General features: G+C 53.6%; 1 protein-coding gene across 1 annotated transcript; it reads left to right on the top strand.

The window, feature by feature from the left end:
• Positions 1 to 579: 579 nt before the first annotated feature.
• On the top strand, positions 580 to 18,588 carry MAL (mal, T cell differentiation protein (MAL blood group)). Its single transcript, XM_079941015.1, has 4 exons — positions 580 to 827; positions 13,035 to 13,202; positions 14,420 to 14,545; positions 17,870 to 18,588. The coding sequence occupies exons 1-4, from the start codon at positions 735 to 737 to the stop codon at positions 17,942 to 17,944; spliced, it is 462 nt and encodes a 153-aa protein (XP_079797141.1). The 5' UTR covers positions 580 to 734; the 3' UTR covers positions 17,945 to 18,588.
• Positions 18,589 to 19,553: the final 965 nt, after the last annotated feature.

Below are 19,553 nucleotides of genomic sequence, written 5' to 3'. Positions count from 1 at the left end.
CTGGACACTTAGTAGGCCCTCAGCAATGCTGGCTCCCCTCCACCCTCCAAGGTCCGAGGCAGCTGTGACTGTCCTTAGTCCATCGCCCGGCAGCTCCACCACAGAGTGATGCGGACCGGGGTGCAGCGTTCCGGGCTCCGGGCTCTGAGGGTGCAGGGAGAAGGAATGGGTGGCCGGAGCTGGTCTCAGCACCGCCTCTGCAGGGCAGGGAACTGGTCTCACGATGAGCCTGGACCCAGAGGTCACGCGTATTAACTAACCCAGCAGAAAGATGAAAGAGCTCCAACTTAGAACAGTTCGAGCAGTGGTGACCCGAGGGGTGCCACGGTGGAGAGTTTGGGGGGAATAGTGGTTGATGGTGATCATTCTTAAGAAATGGCGATCACCTGCAGAGTGCAAAGTGTGCGAAGTGTGCGAAGCGCCTCACCGCGGTAGCTTTGGCTCCGGATGGGAGGTGGCGCCCAGACGTGGGAATCAGGAGTCAAACCCCCGCCCCAACCTCAGGGTGGTTCAGGGCTGCGCCCTTGGCGCTGGGCAGGTCCCTTGGGGTGCCCCTCAGTCTAGGGCGGGGGCCGGGCGGCGGCCGGGGCTCCTCCCTCTTCGTCAGGGGCGCCCCTGCTCTTAACCCGCGCGCGGGGGCGCCCTGGCCACTGAGCTCCGCCGGGCAAGCGAGCGCTCAGCGCAGAGCCAGAGCTGCGCGCGTCCTGTTCCGAGGCCGTCGCCAGCCCACCAGCATGGCCCCCTCAGCGGCGTCGGGTGGCAGCAGCCTGCCTAGCGGCTTCGCGGTCTTCATCACCTTGCCGGACCTGCTCTTCATCTTCGAGTTTGTGAGTGGCTGGCGCGCCCCGCGCCCGCGCCGGGGAGGGCGGGATGGGATGGGTCGTGCCGCGCACTCTCCTGGGGGATCCGCACAGCGCGCCGACTGATCCGCAAGCAGCGAGGGTCCCTGAGCCTCGGTAGCCGGGCCCGGGGAGGAAAGACTCTCCCGCACGCCCACCCCGCAGTAATACTTTGGCCCCTTCTAGCTAACGGCCATGGGGAAACCGTCTCCAAGACTTAGGTGGAAAAAACGAACTCGCAACACGGGTCAGATATCCGAAGCCGGCCCCGGTCCACTCTTTGCGCGCCGGTTTCGATGCTGCGCTCCCGACCTGCCTCCCATGGGCCGAGCAGAGGAAGCCCTTATTGGAGAGCGACGTCCCTGTAGAGGGGCCCAGCTCTTTCCAGGGTTAGGATTTTGCTTCAAAATTTAAAAATCATCAAAAGAAACCTGAGGATTACCAAGCGAACTGTGGAGATTGGGTTGGTGTCATAGGAGGAGCCGAATCCGGATTATTTTCTCTTGAACGTCTCTGGTGAAGGTATTTGCGACAACTTTGATCTGGAACTAATAAAACACGCTGTCGTTTGCTCCGCCACAGCCATGGTGCCCAGTGTGGGGTGTGCGAGGGGAGAGGGACCTGTGAGAGCCGTCCCCGGCCTTGGCTGACTTTGAGCGGTCTGTAGACCTCTGCACCGCGGCTGGTCCCTCCTTACACTGGAGCCGCACAGCCTCGCACGGCTGCAGGAGAGCACTTCCTACTCTGGGCTCCTGTAAAGTGCTCACTGCCGGGAGGCTTCAGACCCGCCTTCAGCCTAAACTCCCCAGGGCCCCAGGGCCTCACCTAAGGGGGTGGGGGGAGCGGGTGCGGTATTTCTTCTGTGGGTGCCGTTCCACGGGCTCCGAGACTCCTTTCCCTGCGTCCCCACCGCAGAAGTGGCTGCCTGGAGAGTCAGCTGGAAAAGAAAACGTCCAAGCCTGTTTAAAAACGGGACCCCAGCTTCTTATCTCCTGACGGTCAGGGAGGGTGTGAACAACAAAGGGATCAGGTTCTGTCATCCATGGAGGGTTGGGGGAAAGGGAAGCGGGGGTTAAGTTTGCTTGATGGTACCATATCAAGGAAGTGACATCTAGGAGACACCCTGGACACCTCTACGCTGAGCCACACCATTTATAGGTAGGGACACCCAGGCCCAGAGTGGAAGGGGCTTGCAGTCACTGGAACATTCCTTCCCCAAATGGCTCATCTCTGCGCTTCCAGTAGCACTTAGCCTGAAAATGAGTAACAGGTGGTTTCTTCAGAGGCTACTGTACTTACAAAGGCAGCATTTGGTGACTGTAAGTGATGATGGCTGGAGGTGAGATGGGGCAGAGAGATTTTTAAGCAACAAAATGACTTGCTCGTATCTCTTGAGTTGCCCTAATGAGTTTTTTACTCTGCCTTTGTAGCTGTTTGGGGAGCATTATAACAAGAATCATAAGAAAGTGTGTTGAGAATTCCCTGGCAGTCCGGTGGTTAGGACTCTGTGCTTCCACTGCCAGGGGCCCGGGTTCAATCCCTGGCTGGGGAACTAAGATCCCGCAAGCCACACGGCATGGTCAAATAAATAAATATTTTTTTTAAGTGTGTTAATCGGGCTTCATGCAAAAGACTCTCGCACACCCTCCTCCTCTTGCCCTGACCTGAACAGGTACATGAACATGTGTGGCACAATAATCAACAGGTGGAAACAGCCCAAATGTCCCATCAACGGGTGAATGGATAAGCAAGCTGTAATATTCCATGCAACAGAATATTATTCAGCTGTAGAAAGGAATGAAGTACTGATACAGGTTGATAAACACTGAAACACTGTTCTAAGTAAAAGAAGCCAGGCACAAAAGGTTACGTAGCGTATGACTGCATTTATCTGAAACGTCCAGAATGGGTAAGTCTATAGAGACAGAACACAAATTGGTGGTTTGCCAGGGGCCGAGAGGAGAGGGAAATTGGGAGCAGCTTAATGGGTATGGGCTTTTCTTCCAGGGTGATGAAAAGGTCTTGGAGTTAGCGGTGATGGTTGCACCACATCGTGAGTGTATTAAATGCCATCGAACTGGTCCATTTTAAATGGTTAGTTTTCTGTTGTACCAACTTCAAATCAAATTTTTTCAAGTAAGAACTATTTCAAAAATGACAGAAAAGTATATATACTTTAATAGGCATCCATGTAATTAACACTCAACTCTGTCAAATCTTAGTATTTTGCCTTATTTACTCTCAGTATTAAGGAAATGGGGCTTTCAGAGGACATCTAAGCCCCCTGGGTATTTTGCTATGATCTTACCTTATCTCTCCTCACTCCAGCCTCAGGACGACCCCTGGGCTGAATGTGTGTTCAAGATGAGACCTTTACTGCACACCTAACTACCCATGACTACACACGGTGTGGTTGTATATTTTTTCTCGCTTTCTGAAAGTACTGTCACCCCGTACACATCCTTCTGCAACATGCTTTTCGTGCAACCTTGTTCTGAGCTTTATACATGTTGACACTGTTTATTCAGTCTTCTGTTGATGGACGCTTGGGCAATTTCCAACGTGTTGCATTTTGATAGCGCAGCTGGAACCGCCAAAGAACATCCTTGTATTTGCCTCTTTACTTTTGGGAATTTCTTGTGGGAACACACAGAGATTTGACTTGCTGGGTCATAGGGAATGCACACCCTTGTTTTCCCAGATGTTAGCACACTGATGTCCAAAAGGGTTACAACGTACACAGCCAGAAGTGAAGTTTCCAGGAAGCTGATGAAGCTTAATTAAGCTCAGGACCCCCGCTTGCTCAGGACCCTTCCAAGACTCTGACTCACTCTGCGTGCTTTCGTAAAGAGGGTCCCCATATTGTATAACTTCCTGACCCCACCAGCGGCTTACGAAAGTCTCCATTGTTCCTCATCCTGCCACACTTGGTAGAGTCAGACTTTGTAATTTTCTGCTAGTCCAGAGGGTGTGAAATGCTTGATTATTTTTTAACTCTGTGGTCCAGCGAGTCGTTGATTACTCCCAGTCTGTATTCTCATGCCTGACCTCCCAATAGCCTGGGAGGTGCAGATGCCAAACTTTCAGCCTCCAGGACTGAGGGTGGAGCTCTGCCCAGCTCCCAAGACATGCCCACAGAGCAGGGAAGGCTGGTAGCTCGGGCTGGCGCAGGGCAGCTCAACTCTGGCCCTGCACCCCTACCCCTGAGCTCCTGACTTCTGAGAGTTGCAGGGTCTTCACGGGAAGGGGAAGGCAGGCCCAACCAGGTGGTGTGACCCTGCCCCCGTGAGCACCCCAGAGCCGCAGAGGCCATGCCGCTGTTGCAGGCGGTGGGGTCACAGGTGTACCCCCATTCAGGTGCAGGTGGAACGCCCAGTGTCCCCCCTCCCACAACAACTCCGCCTAGGGCTTTGCTTCTGGTCTGTTCCCGCACTGCCACCCAAGGACATTTTTCCTTTTGGAGCCAAGGCTCTGTCTCCCCATCCTCGTCTTCCCTCTAAGCCAGGGGCTTCGGGACACTTGGGACATGTTCAGAAAATGGGATGTTAACATAGGATGTTTTTTGTCTCAGCTCTGGCCAACTCTGGTCTCCCCAAGTGCCGGGAGAGACGCCTCCCTTTCGAAACTTGTGAAGGGGATACCTGAAAACAGGTTATGTAATAATCTTTAACCCAACTGCCTCTTCCCCAGCCTGCTAGAGATGGAGCCGCTGATAGAATGGCTGGACCTTGAGAGAACATTTCTTTGGAAAGAGTGTGCGCACCTCAGAGTGTGCCCTTTGGGGGGCGGGGGTGGGAGTTGGAAGCCACCCGGAATCAGCTGGCAGTGTCGATTCTTACAGTGAACTGGACATAGTAGTTACTGAAATGAGACTGCTTCTAGGACCCAAAGTGACTGGGGACTTTTTATTATTTGAGAGTGACCAGAAAAATCCTGGGACTGGGGGGGGGGGGGCAGGATGACAAAGCACTTTTCTGACGGGTGGTCCACGTTCTGGCTACACTGGGAAGGCAGCATGAGGACCCCTAGGAGATGAGAGATATAGAATCACAGAAACATAGTTTTCAAGAGGTGGGGGGAAACTGAGGCTCAGAGAGGGGAGGCAGCTCGCCTGGTACCTCCATCTCCAGTGGTACTTCTTGCAGTGACAGCAGAGCTCTCGCAGGGTCCTGCATTCACCCAAACACCCACGATGAACTTCCGTCTACAGCAGAAGGGACCCCACTGCCCACCTGGCAGCCCTGGGCAAGGCCTGGTTCCCTCTTCTCCCCCCAAGGGAGTGAAGGGACAGCTCGGAGCCACTGGGGAGCTCACAGCTGCCTAGGCCTTATTGTCAAAAACACCCTGGAGGTCCTGAGTCGCTAGGTCCTGGGCCGGCCCAAGAATCTGCATTTGATAAGCACTGCACGGCCCGCATCATCCAGCTAGGTTTGGAGTGGTCGACGGGAGGCCAGTCTACCCCTCAACGTTAAATGGGCGACACGATACTGGAGATGGCTCTCAGTGAAAGGCTTGGGCAAGAAGCCAGGTGCCCTGAGGTTCTCCTGGGCTCGGCGGAAGCACCCTCTCTGCTCCTGGGGAAACAGTCCTGCTGCCCCAGCCAGGGACCTCTCCTACAGTCACCAGAGAGTGCGGGCCGGCCCTGCTGCCAGCGCAGGACGGTGGCAGAGCCTCCCTTCCCTGGCTGTGCCCACTGACTCCTGGCCCTGTGTCTCTCCTCGTGTTGCAGGCCCCTCCCTGGAGCTGTTTAGAAGGAGGTAAGGGTACTGCTGGGTTTTCTCCTTTCCTCTTCTCTAAAGGGAGGGGAAGAATTATAGGTAGAGGTCTCTCAGGGGTTTGTCCTTGGAGCTGAGAAGTGACTTTTCCAGGTTTTCAAGAATGGGAGGCCTGCTTTGATCCGAAGTCAGTGACTGAGCTGTTCTCTGGAAACCGCTAAGCGTGATGACGCAGCTCAGCTCCGGGATCCTCATGCGTATGTCGTCACAACCAAGCTGCCTTGAAAAAGATTGCTTTTACGCTTTCCATAGGTCACCCGCAACTCGACGCAGATGGGCCCCCCTCTCTGTCCGAGTGCTTTCAGAAGAGAGTAGGCGGGTTCCAGATGCCCCTGCAAGGCACAGCTCACACTCAAGTCAGGCCAGGACAAAGGGTGGCTGTTGTACCCACTCCCTCCATGCTGGCTGCCAGGGCGCGTTGGGGACGTGTGCTGTGCTGCCAGCCAAGGCTGGTTCTGCAGAGCCTTAGGAATAGCTTGTGTTTTTTGTTTGTTTGTTTGTTTTTAATTGAAGGATAGTTGATTTACGTTGGGCCAATCTCTGCTGTACAGCAGAGTGACTCAGTTATACACATACAGACATTCTTTTTTAAAATATTCTTTTCCACTATGGTTCATCCCAGGAGACTGGGTATAGCTTCCTGTGCTATACGGTAGGACCTCGTGGTCTATCCATTCTAAATGTAATGGTTTGCATCTACCAACCCCAAGTTCCCAGTCCATCCCTCTCCCTTCCTCCCCCTTGGCAACCACAGGTCTATTCTTTATGTCTATAAGTCTTTTTCTGCTTTGTAGATAGGTTCATTGTGCCCTATTTTAGGTTCCACATGTAAGTGACATCATATGGTATTTGTCTTTCTCTTTCTGACTTACTTCACTTAGTATGACAATCTCTAGTTGCATCCATGTTGCTGCAAATGGCATTCTTTCGCTCTTTTTAATGGCTGTGTAGTATTCTATTGTATATATGTACCACATCTTCTTTACCCAAGGAATAGCTTGGCTTTGCTCTGGACTCAGGACACTTTATCTGAGGGAAGGGCTGGGTATGGGAACTGGGCCACCTGGGGCCTGCCTCCAGGCAGGATGGGGCCAGCCAGTCTGGACCTGGATGGGGGCTGGGGACTGACTCCCCCTGGATTCCGTGCTGAGCCCTGGCTTCCACCCCTGATACAAGCCCAGCTGCGCTTCTTCTTGGCTCTCAAGTATAGGTCCCTGGACTTGGTGCTTTGGACCAGAGGCCACCAGGGTCAGGCACTGATGAGAGGCCCCAGCAGGTGCTCTCTCCGGATGCGCATGAATGTGAGGACAGCAGGTGAATGACAGCCCTGGTCCCTGAAGCACTGATGCCTTGGGTAGGTGTGGGCCAACTCCTCACGGGTTCCAGATTATTCCTCAGAGCACGCAGCAGGGCCCTGGTACTCTCTGCATTGTGAGGCTCTGACCTGTCTTCTGCATTCTGGTGGGAAGCCGTGGTTCCTGGTAGCTTCTGGATGGGTAGCTTCTAGTGGCATAACTACTTCCTAGGGGAATGTAGTGGCCTTGATTCTCTGTCCCTCCCACCATGTGAAAAATATTCTGTTCATGCTGGGGCAAAACAACCCTTGTGTTGAATCATTTTAATACACCAAGGTCCTAGGACCTGGAACATACACGTAGGAACTAAAAGAAAAGCCTTGGCACCAGCCATCACACATTGATGTGCATGTGCAGTGAGAAAAAGGGCCACACGGCCAGTCTCAGCTGACCTGAAATTCCACACTGGAGCCTTGGTTCCTATTAGAATACAGTCAGGCTGGGAGGGGAGGGGGCAGAAAGAGAGGGACGGGGGGAAGGGGGAGACGTACCCCCACATGCTAATGACCAGTGCTATGGAGAGAGGCGGGGTGGGTACTCACCTGAGGGAAGAGGGACTCAGGCCTGGACGGGGGGCCACTTCCCAGTCCACACTCACCCTGTTAATATCAACTACAGACGTGAACCCACACCCTGTCTTTTTGAATCCCAGACCTCTATCCTCCTCTTCACAAACAGACTCAAGGTCCCCTGAGTCCTGGTCTCACCCTCAGATTAAAGGGACATTATCTAAGTCTATATTGGGATGGTCATGTAATGATGGTTCCCCAGAAGGAAGGAGCCTGCTGACAATGGGACCAGGAGGGCAGAGCACCTGGCATAGGTAAACTGAGTCACGAAGCCTCAGCGGCATTCCTGGCGTTCACCATGGGAATAGACTCAGAGGTCAGACTCCTCAGTTGGCAGAGGGGGAGAGGGTCCCCACAGAGAGAATCTCTGACCTGCCCCAGATACCTCCATGCGGTCCAAGGAGAGGACGCTGTGCAAATTTCTGGGCTCTTTCCCTCTCCTTGGCAGAGGTGTTCAGCTGGTCACCCTCCCTGGGGCCCTGACACTCACCAGGACCTGCCTCTGCCCTTGGAGGCCCCAGAGCTGCTTGAGTGGGACTCGGCAGCAAGACTGGAGGAGAGAGGCCAGGACGGGCGAGATGGGCTCCATTTACTGGTGTGTCTTTGAATAAAGTCTGTCTCCCTGGACATACCTGCCCCCAGTGCTGCCATTTCCTCTCAGTATCTGTTAAATGCATACGTGAATGAATGAATGAATGGGTGGCTGAGTAAGTGAGCAGGTGAAGGAAGGCTTTCCTTACTTGCTGGGAGCCCAGCTCCTCCATACAAGGGTGGTGGGGCTCATATGAGAACTAGCGTTTGCTTCCTGCTGTCTCTGCTTTTCAGAACAGGAAGAGCCCCCAGCCTCCCCCTCAGACCCCTTTTCGTGGGTCTTGGGGAAGATTTCAGTGCTCTGACCTCCCTCTCTCTATACTCTCCTGCTGCCTGTTGCTTAAGTCCTCTTGACCTGGTGCCTATTCCCTTCCCTGCAGTAGCTCAGCCTCCAGACACACACGCACAAGAAAACACCCTCTGCTCTAACTCACGGAACGACTGCTTGTTTTAGTCAACCAAGGCTCAGAGCTGGGACTGCTGCTTCTCCTGGAACATCGTTACTCTACTGCCCAAGTCACCTGCATAGGCCCTCCCAGCATTGCAGTGACCCCTGACTGCCAAAAGAGTTCAGTGGATAGAGACACTTCCAGAAACACAAACTGGAGTCGCTCTTCCTGGTGGCCTTGGGAGAGCACCTAAGGGCTCGGAGCTCTCGGCAGCCGGGACAAGTCTCATTGGTGTGTCCATCTCTCGTCTCCCTCCTGGGGAGGTGGTTTTTGCCCACCTGACCGAAGTAGCAGGACTGCTCAGGGCTGGGTGCGCCACCTGTGTTCTGTGGCCAGTTTCCTTCTCAAGAGTTCAGGGCACAAGCTCCTGTTCACATACATGTGCCCTTCAAGACCACACCGTGCCCTCGGAGCTTGGGAATTCTGACACTGGGCCCCGAGGGACTTACTACCGGGTGTGTGTGTGAACAGCCCCACGTGGACGTCCTCCTTGGGTCACGTCTTGCCTTGTTATGGGAAGACTGCCTGCTTGTGGTGACCCTGACAGAGTAAAATGAGCCCCAGAAAAATATTCAGAGAATTTGAGCGATTCTTCTGCCTTGAACTCCATGATCCAAGTCCTGCCACAAAAACACTGGACAATTGTGGACCCAGAGCTCTCAGCCCTGCACAAGCAATGGAGACACCCTACCAATCTCAAGAATGTGCCGGAGGAGTCCTTTTCCCACTTCTGTAACCGGAGCTCATTGTTGGAAGGAAGGCTTTCGCATATTTTTATGTCCTTTGTGTTCCCTTCGGCAGAGGCAGACACATTTTCCTCAGCTTTTGATTTCTGGGAGATTTTAGGTTTTTCTCTTTTTGATGCTTCTGAAGTTATTTTAAAATTCTGGGTCCCCACAAGGTCTGGGGGGGGGGATAATTGTGCAAGTTGAGATCTTGACCTACTGGGGTTTTCACGTGGTTACAGGAGAGGCTTCGCCCCATCGTACAACAGTTATGACAACAAGTACTTAGAGCACTCGCCGTGTGCCAGGCACCTGTAGATATAAACTCATTTCACCCCGGTCCCATTGGGTGGGCACTACTGCTATCACTATTTTTCAGATAGGGACCAGAGAGGAAGTAACCTGCCCAGAGACAGCCAGTGACCCAGCAAAATGTGGCAGAGCTGATTCAGATTCAGTAATTCTGAAGTCTATACCCTTAACCACCCTGGCCTGCCTCCTCTGCATTAATTCAGAAAAGAAAAGAAAGAACCTACTCTTGAGTTCACGTGAGACCTTCCCCAAGACCATCTCCTGAGGCAATTGTTTTCACAAAAATCATGTGATGGGGTAGACCGCAGATTAAAACTTTTTTAAGTCTTTGGAAACTTTTTGTCTGGATTTGTACGATATCCTTGGTTCTTACAGAACTTCACCTCTGCTCAGCCTCCACAGGCACACTGAATGAAAGATGGGCGGTTTCCAGGCCTGAAACACCAGGGTGGGTAGAGGCCTCAGATCCCCAGCTCCACCCCATTCATCGATACTGAGACTGTGTCCCCGTGTCTAGAGGACACCCAAGGACGAGCGACTCTCACGTTCAGAGCAAGACAGGGATGGAGGCTTAAGGAGAGGAAAGGAAACTTTGGATCAGAGCCAGTGAGGAACTGGAGAGGCCTCTTGGCCGGCATTGCTGGACGTTGGAGACAGGAACCATTTCTCCTTGTTTGACAGGAGTTACCAAAACTCCATCCATGGACCGCTTGTGTTATGGAAACATACTCCAAAGCCTTTGGCAAAGAGCCTGGGATGTTTGCTTCTTGTCCTATCACTCTGCTTCTCTCCTTGGCATGAGACCTGGGCACTGGGGTTTTCGAGGTGACCCAGGCGATTCCAGTGCAGAGTGAGGGCTGAGGACCACTGAGCCCTAGTCCAGGCCCCACCCCCGTTTTCTAGCGTGGGGATCTGGGACCCAGAGAGCGAGCTCAAGTCTGGTGACTCTCGGGCCACTCAGCTAAGAGATGTTATGCAAGACGGTGACCTGGGCGCAGGTGAGGGTGGTGGGAATCTGGCCTGTTGACGGAGATGAACGGAAACTGGGGCCATGCCTCCACCTGTGTAACTGATGTGTCAAAACGATTGCCTCTCAGCGTGCTTCCTGAGAGCTGGGAGCCCCTCCGGGCTCTCTTTAGGAAGGGAAGTGCTTGAACCCTCACCTACCCCTTTGCTCTGGACAAATATTTGGCCAGCAGGGCTCTGAGGCCAGGGTGCAGTGGACGCTCCCTGCCTGGGATGCCTTATCTCCTAGGTGTGGGTACTGTACTTGCTCTGTTTGCTCTCTGCAAACTTTGTAGGTGGAGTGAGGCAGGCACTGGCTTTGCCCCGTGATTCATGCTGAATCTCGGCTTTCCACTGAGCAGGGCCTGGCACGCCTTTGAGGTGGCCCAACGATCAGTCCTGTGTGAAGGTCACCCTTCCTCAAGCCGCACTCCCTGCCCCTCCTTGTTCCCCAACCTCGTGCCAGCTCACGGCCTTCCCAAGCCCTCACTGCTGCTGCAGCATCCTTTGGGCTTGGCATGTACCCTTTCCTCCCCTGGAAAGCCTCGTCCTGACCTTCTGGCCTAAGTCCACCTCTCCCTTCAAGACTCAGTTGGGGCCGTGTCCCAGTCGGGACTGCCTTGCCCAATCGTCCTGCGCTCACTGGCTGACTCTACGTCTGTCTGCACTGGGCTGCCGGCATCCTGAGTGAGCAGACTTCCCTCTGCTGTTGGGTGGTGAGGGGGCACAGGGCCAGAAGCTTCACACTCACGCGGTTCGCACCAGCCGGCAACGTGTGGAGTGAGCTGCCAGGTGCCATTTACAGTGGAGGAAGCCGGGGCCCGACAGGTGGAACCACGGGCTACAGCATCCTCCAGCAGATGCGGCGGAGAGGCCCTCTCACGCCGTGTGCCAGCAGCCCTCTGCTCCCAAGATGGGCAAGCCAGTTCCACCCTCTTCTCCATGCCACACTCCGTGCCTTCTAAAGCCAAGTCTGTCTCGGCCATCGGCACGATCACATCCTTTTGTTAAGCGTCCCTTATGAAAAAGTCCCGGCAATGTGTTTGATCTTAAAGGCAACTATGGGTGAGTCTACACACCTCTTACTCTACAGCAGTCTGAGGATTTTTATTTAATCGATTTTGCTCCACTTATTGTAAGTTGGGAAGTGTGTCCCACTGCCTCTCAGTCATCAGTAGAGGAATTTTCTGATCAGAGATGCCCACATATGATTCATCAGACCCAACTTGGTTTTGATAACTCCAGATTCTTCACTGCACTGATTTTCCTACCCAAATGTGATGGTCACCTGAAGCTTCTCAGCTAAGAGGCTCAGAGAACACCTGGGGAAGTGCTATCTCTTACCCAGCAAGTGGGCAGCAGGTGCAGGGAGACAAGGTCAGGGTACCACATGCATTTACACCCCAGGGAATGCAGGGCTAGGAGGGCAGCCCGTCCTCAGCCCCCAGACCCTCAGGAGGATGGCGCTAAGCTCTGCAGTACCTTGGACCCTGTGACTATCTCCACCCGTGTCCCAGCCCAGTCCTTCTCTGGATGGGGTCGGCGGAGGAGGCTGAGGTGACTTCACTGGGATGGAGAGGGACAAGGAGAACGGAAGACAAGTACAGGAAATCCCAGCTTGGGTTGTACCTTGTCCACAGGGGGAGCCGGACTATACCATTGAGATTATGAACCCCAAGTCTGTCCTTATGCTTCTCTTGAAAACATGGGGCTCCCTGACCCTGAGGACACCAAGTGGGATGTCTTCTGGATAATGACAGGGGGAGGAACGCTTCTCCCACCTCTGAGGAGACCAGGCTGACCTGGGCCCTCCCCACTCCAACCCCATCTCCAAAAGTCAGAGAACTTCTGGGACTTGGGGATTTAAAGGTCAAGTTTTTTTCTTAAATCCTAATGATATAGTATGGCTAATTTGTTTTGCCAAGTAAAGACCAAAAGAATCAGCTGGCCACTACCATTTTATAAAAGAAAGAATATTTGGGGGAGTTTCCTGGTGGTGCAGTGGTTAGGACTCAGTGCTCTCACTGACATGGCCCCGGGTTCAAGCCTTGGGCCACAAGCCGTGCAGCGTGGCCAAAACAAAACAAAAAGGATATTTGTCTATAAAAAATACTAGGAAGGATATAATCTCAGAGTTTGCCCTTCTACTAAAAAACACTGGATGGCCTAAGTCCTTTCTAGGGATAACACATTTTTTTTTGGGGGGGGGGATAACAAATGTTTAATTCAAAGGTGCCTCTGTCTCCCCATCTCACAAATGGGTCAGTACCACACTCCCAGGGATGTTGTGAGGATTGACTGAGTTACCATTTATAGAGTGCCCCCGGTTCCCCAGCGTGACCTCTGGGTCTGGTCCTGCCTGGGTGTGGGCTCTCCCGGTCTGACCCTCACCCCTCCTCTCCCTCCCTCTGCAGGTCTTTGGGGGGCTGGTGTGGATCCTGATTGCCTCGTCCCATGTGCCCATCCCACTGATCCAGGGCTGGGTCATGTTCACGTCTGTGTCTTGCTTCATAGCCACCACTCTACTGCTCTTCCTGTACCTAATTGGTGCCCACGGCAGCAGAACTTCCTGGATCACCCTGGTGAGTCCCGGTCCTGCGATGTTTGAGGTGGGGGTGGGGTGGGGGTGGGGTGCGGCATCGGAGCGTCGCCCCTGGCAGGTTGGCTTGGCCGGTGCTGGGTGAGGTGCCCCGTACACGTCTCCCACCCATGCGCCAAGGCTGAGCCGGGCAGGCCCTCAGATCCGAGCTGCCCATAGCAGCCCAGGGCTCCCCGCCGCAGGAGGTCGGGCAGAGGTGAAAGGCAGAAGCGGACTGTCACTGTCACCGCCTGATCCTCTGCGGGCCTGCTCTGCTTTCTCCCGGGTGAACACCCTTTTCATGCAAACCGGCAGCCCAACAACCCTGCCTGTACCTCCTGCACCTGCCAGGGGCCAGCTGGCATCTCCCACCACCCAGAAGGGCTGGCTTCCATTTCGGGGGAGGGGACAGGGTGCTGGGGGCTGGTCCTGGCTGCCCAGCGTGAGGCCACGCTCACTGCCCAGCTCTCAGTCACCACCTTCTAGAGCAGGGTCACCAGAGAGGGACTTGGCCCAGGAAGAGGGAAGGCCTATGATCGCTCTTGCACATGAATTCTGCTTTGAGGCCCATGAAGGGGGTAAACTTACACGTGGGCCACCTGCCCTTACCTCCCCTGGAAGCGGGTGGGGCTGTTAGCCAGGCCTCTTAGTCTCAAAGGGCCTCCAACCTAGACCTTAGAAACCACCTCCAAATCGTAACTACTCAAAAACCTGTTCTAGCGCTTTTCTGCTTTTAAAACATACCTGGAGCCCCAATCCCTGGCTCCCCCCAAGAAAAAGCTAACAACACCACAACAGTGAAAACGGCCTGAGCCTCTCACTCTGTATTGGCCACCAAGGCCACACCCGAACTGGGGACTGTGACTGCAGCTGACACTTCTCAGGTCCAGAACCAATTTCTACCAATCCCAAAGGGCCACCTCCCCACCCCTTACTAGATCCCACCTCAAGGGAGAGCAGTATCCTTCCTCCATCAAAGTCCTTACTCTGGCCCCAAACCAGTGAGATAACTCAGCTCGGCCGCTCTGGTTAATCAATGTCTCTGAGGAGGGGGGCTGGGTTGGGGGGTGTCAAAGGAGTAGCAGATGATGACGGGGGACCTGGTCCTGGGGTGGGTCCCCCATCATCTGAGGGGTGGACAGGCCCTGCTGGGACCACAGCTGCCCCACGTCTCCACATCTGGGTGCCCCACCTGTCTAGTGGCCTTTTCTCACCCTGCAGGATGCAGCCTACCACTGTATCGCCTCCCTGTTTTACTTTGGTGCCTCTGTCCTGGAAGCTTTGGCCGCCATCGAGCTGCAAGTGGGCTTCACCTACAAACATTACCATGAAAACATCGCTGCTGTGGTGAGTCCCCAGTCAATTTGCCCTGTTCACAGCTCCCACTGAAAAGGTTCTGAGTGGAAGGCTGCCCGGGCCCTCCCGCATTTTTTTAGTTCACTAAATTTTGAATAAAATAAACCTTCTCCTCATTTCTGAAGAAACAAAGCCTCAGAAAAGGGAAATGATGTGCCCCAGACTCCCTCAGCCATCAGCCAGTGCTGCACTGCCCAGGGGTCCAAGCCTGGTTGGGCTTTGAGGCGGATGCGGGAGGAGACATGACCGTGGGGCCTGGCACTGTCTTGGGCCCTTGTGAACAATCTTGCTTACCCCTCACGACACTGCTAGGAGGGAGGTGCCGTTATACCCATTTCACAGATGGAGAACTAGGGCCTTAAGAGCGTGCACAACCTGCCCCAGGGTCACCCAAGGTCAGATGTGATGAAACACCACGAGACGTCCGCCCCAGGTGCCAAATCTGTGCCACCCCCGCCTCTCTTTGGGAAGGGTAGAGCAGAGGCTGAGAGAAAACCCACAGGGTGGGCGCAGTTGGGCTTTGGGAAGGGGGTTGGTGAGGGTGTCCTTCCTGTCCCCAGAGGGAGGGGTCTGGGGGAAAGCTCCTCAAAGCCTGTCTGCTGGTCCCCAGGGGCCCACCCCCTTCCCTGGGGAAGCCACACACTCCCCTCAGCTCCCAGCCGCTCTCCAGTTCCGTAAGCATGGCCACCTCCTGGTTCCTGGCATCCCCTCAAATGTCCCACCGTGTGGGACCCTCCCCCGTGTGGGCTCATCTCCCAAGGTGGCTGGTTCCTAACCAGGAGCACAGCCAGGCAGCACCTTGGGTGTTCTTCCCTCTCTTGGGAGACTGGTCATCTGCCTCCTCCGTCACCTTCAAATGACTATTTCATCGCCCCCTCACAAGAGAACCCCCACACACCTCCCCCATCCCAAGCCCAGAAGTCTTGTCTCTGAACAGACATCAGCCAGGCATTTGACAATCGTTTCTGTAAAATTACTGCAGAAGAGGGCAGTGAAATGGAGATGGAATGTGGGTAGTGGGCCAGCCCTTGACTGAGCAACGCAGGAGCGGGGAGTGAATGACCTGCCCACTGGGCAGATATCTAGTTGGGAACCACTGGGCTCTACCAGGCTCTACCCTATTCTGACTTCTCCCTTTTACTTTCCATCAAAATGCAGCATAAACAGGCATCCAGGGAGGTGACCTGGAAGCACGGGTACAACCTGATGCATTCCCATAATGCACCCATGACTCATAGTTCACAAGCCCTCCGTGTAGCAAAGCATCCAGGTTAAGAAACAACATGACAAGCAGCCCCTTCTTGTCCCGCTGCGGTCACTGGGCCCCTGGACTGAGGATAAGCGCTGGCCTGGTTTCCAGCTCAGGTTCCACTTCCCCTGCTTTGCATTCTCATGAGCGTGACGCGCCTTCTCCCGTGTCTGGCTTCTCTCTCTTCGCCTCCCGTTCGTGAGGCTCCTCCACACTGCTGGGTGGGGATGCAGAGGTTCGTCCTCTGTGCTGTTTAGTGCTCCACTGAGGACCGTACCAACATCTATTTATCCCTGCCACGACGGATCACGTCCCCACGTCTCTGGGAGCTGAGCTGGAGAACCATGAGGAGGCCCAGGCAAAGTCAGCAGGGCTGGAACCAGGAATCCACACGTTGCCAGCGGACGGAAACGCTGGGCTGGAGCCCCCCGGGGGAAATATGAACCCAGTTCAATGCAAACTCACACCTTTCTGTTCAAAACATCAGTTTGTGTCCGTGCACATGGGAGACGGGATCATGACGACACGCTCAGGATTTAACCCCAGACCCTGCCCAACACCCACATGCCCCTCCCATGGTCTCAGGGTGGGGCGGGGCTGCGGCAGTCCGGGGATGTGACCTCCCGCACACCCCTGGCCTTTGGGAGCATCTGGCCTCCTCTCATCCCTCTGAGGCTCCTCACTTGCCTCAAAAGCTGAGCTTCTCCCTCTTTCCTCGGCTGGCAGCAGAGAATCTGCACCAGAGGGATCCCTGGGATTGGTGAGAGTTGCCTGAGAGTAGCTGGAAATTTCTGGAGAAATCTAGAGGTTTCTGGATCTTAACTGTGGTGGGCAATAATGGCAGCTGTTCAGGGAGAGGGGTTTTTAAGGGCCTAAGTTCATGTCCATTCATGGCCCTGGCTCTCCATGTTCCGTGTGCCATTTCTTGACCCCCCTTTAAAGTAAGTGTTTCCTGTTCCTGTGGGGACTTCTGAGGTGCTCCTGCCAAGGGTCTCCGTTGGGCTCGGAGTCCCCGACACAATACACTGCTCCCTCCTGATGCACAGGGGGGTCTTCGAGGGGCTTCTCACTCGTGTGTGACTGCTCCGTTCAGACAGGGTATTTGATTCCCAGATACATTTTCTTACCTTGGTTATTAAATAACTCAGGTTACTTACCGCCTCCGGCAGTGAGGGTGAGGGTTCGCCCAGGTGTGGAGGCAGCGGAAGAGCAGGCACAGTTACGGCTGATTTTAGGGGAATTTTCAACAGTCACGGGAGTGTAGCCGCCCTGATGTTATGCCTGGGTTAGAAACTCCTGACCCTATACCCAAGGTCACAAGCCAGGTGCAGATATTTGCCTGGGAGCAGGCAGCCCTCAGGGCTGGCCACCCAGAGCAGGGTGATAGGACAGATGGTGCCCAGGTGCACAACAGCAGGTCAGAGCCTTGACAGGGCACAAAGTGACCTTTTGCCACATTCCCCAGCCTCTGCTTCCAGTAGTAGCTTTCTCAGGAAGCTCCCTCCTTTTGCCAAAAGCTCAAAATCCCTCCTCTCCATCCCCGTCCCTCACTTCCTGTGGCCTGGCTCCCTGGCCCATGCTTGTGCAATTCAGAATCTTAGAATAAAATTCTGGTCGGGGTCTGAACACGTCCAGGCGGCAAATCCATGTGTTCAGGCTCTCTTAGCCGAGGCCGCTGGGATCACAGCTGGTGGACTCTGGTCTTATCGGTGTGCAGGCAGGAAGTTTTCCATGAAGAGCCCTTCAATCATCACTTGAAGGGTCTCTGAGGACCCTCGTTTCCAGTTGGATGGTACCAATATGATGATGTGTGACGGCAAATAGTTGACCTTGCACACCAAGTTCAGTATATCATTAGGTCACCTGGAGTCTGTGCTGAGGGCGTTCTGGGTCGCACCTAGGCTCTGCAGGAAAGCATATCTGCGTGTGTGATGGGAAGCAGTGGCAGTCCACAGACGTAAGGGCTGTCGATCGCAAGCCATGCACGTGGCGACCCCAGTGTGCACAGCCCATGCCTTTCCCTCTCCCCATGCACGGCCATTAATTGTCACTTATCTTGCTTTCAGGTGTTTTCATTCGTAGTCACTCTGCTGTACGTGGTCCATGCAGTGTTTTCTTTAATCAGATGGAAGTCTTCCTAAAGCAGCAGCAGAACTTTAGCTGAAAACCAAGAGGGTTATTAACTGACCAGCCCGCCTTCCAGCATAACACTTTAGAATGCAGAAATGTTCCTGATAGTGGGTAAAGAAAGAGGTTTACTCTCCCATATACCTTCATGTCAGAGTACTGAGCTGTCTTTCCAAGATCGTTTCCTATTTGAAAGGGGGCAGTGGGAGTGGGAAGTGAGGAACGTGATCTGAGAGACCACAAAACTGGACTGCTGACTCCTGGACCGGATCGTGAGAACCGTCTACTGGAATTTTCCTCCGGCTCTTTTGAGTGTCCATCTTGCAGCAAGTTTCTCTGTCTTCAAGAATATTCTACCTGTCATGGGGAATAAAAATCACCCAACAAATACTTGCAGATGTCCACAGTGGGATGTGATAAACCTTTGAAATACTTTATAAAGTACCTTTATGTTCAATACTTTCATGTGGGTGTTTTTCAGTTTTTTTTTTTTTTTCATTCTCCAGCATAGAGAACACAATCATGTCAGCTTTCTGAGGAATCCTTGGTTTAGACCAAATCTCTGGAGGCAGCATCAAAGGGCAGTTCAGGTGACCGTGTGCCCAGCCACTGCATCTCAGAGAGACCACCGTGGGTATCCCATCCTCCCCAGGAACCAGGGAGGTCAGAGGGCTTCGCCATCTCTGGAAACTAACCAAGTACCAGCCTGGGTGACCCCTTCTTTTTCCTACAAAACAGAGGGGTGGGTCCGTGCTAAATTAGAAAATCCTTAAGCCAAAAGAAAACAGGGGCAGAAGTTTCTTCTCACTCTCTATGAAGTTGATCAGAAATGTTCTGGGCAGTATCTTCCATGTTCTATTCCCATTAGGAACGTGGATAAGAAACTGTTTTTAGAATTTCCTTGGACCACACTGTTGGAGAGAAAGGGGACCGGGCCACAGTGTGAAAGGAAGTAGTATGACAAGTGGCAGTGCTACCTTTCAGGTATGAGATGTCTGGGTCGGGAGGAGAAAGGATGATTAGGAAGGAGGGCACTCAGCAAGGAATCCTGAAAACTCCGCTCCCGTTACGAAATGATCCTTCATTAAAGGAAGGTAATGATGTTCTAGAGCTGGGACGCCAGAACAGGTGTCTCAAAAGCTGGTCACGTTCCAGCGTGGAGGTGCAGATGCAGAGGCTGCACGACTGCTGGCTAGCGGGCACGCAGAGCAAAGATTGAAGCCTCAAGCAGAGGTCTGACTAGTGGACGTGTTACTCCCCTTCCAACATGGGGACCCTGTGACTAAACTGGATCTCAGTGGTATCTTCAGGAGCTGTTATCCCAGGGTAATTGTACCAGAAAAGGCCACTTTCACTGAGTCCACTTAAATTTAAGGTAAAATTTTACATTATTAGGAGCAAAAGGTGATTGGGGCTATATCCTGAAAAAATACAAGTTAAGAAATGATAGGAAGTTTGTCACGTGTTTAACAAAATTTGCTACCAGGTGTTGACTGAGGGAAGTCTACAATTTTTTCGTCACGCACCAAGATGCTAACAGAAGCTCACATTCGACCCCATCAAAAAAAAAAAGAAACCAGAGGCTTAGTCGAATTTCCCAAGCGTTTCTCAGTGTTTTTTCAA

This window comes from Stenella coeruleoalba, assembly GCF_951394435.1.
Source record: "Stenella coeruleoalba genome assembly, chromosome: 13".
Classification (NCBI taxonomy): domain Eukaryota; kingdom Metazoa; phylum Chordata; class Mammalia; order Artiodactyla; family Delphinidae; genus Stenella; species Stenella coeruleoalba.
This window is presented reverse-complemented; position numbering and strand designations above follow the sequence as displayed.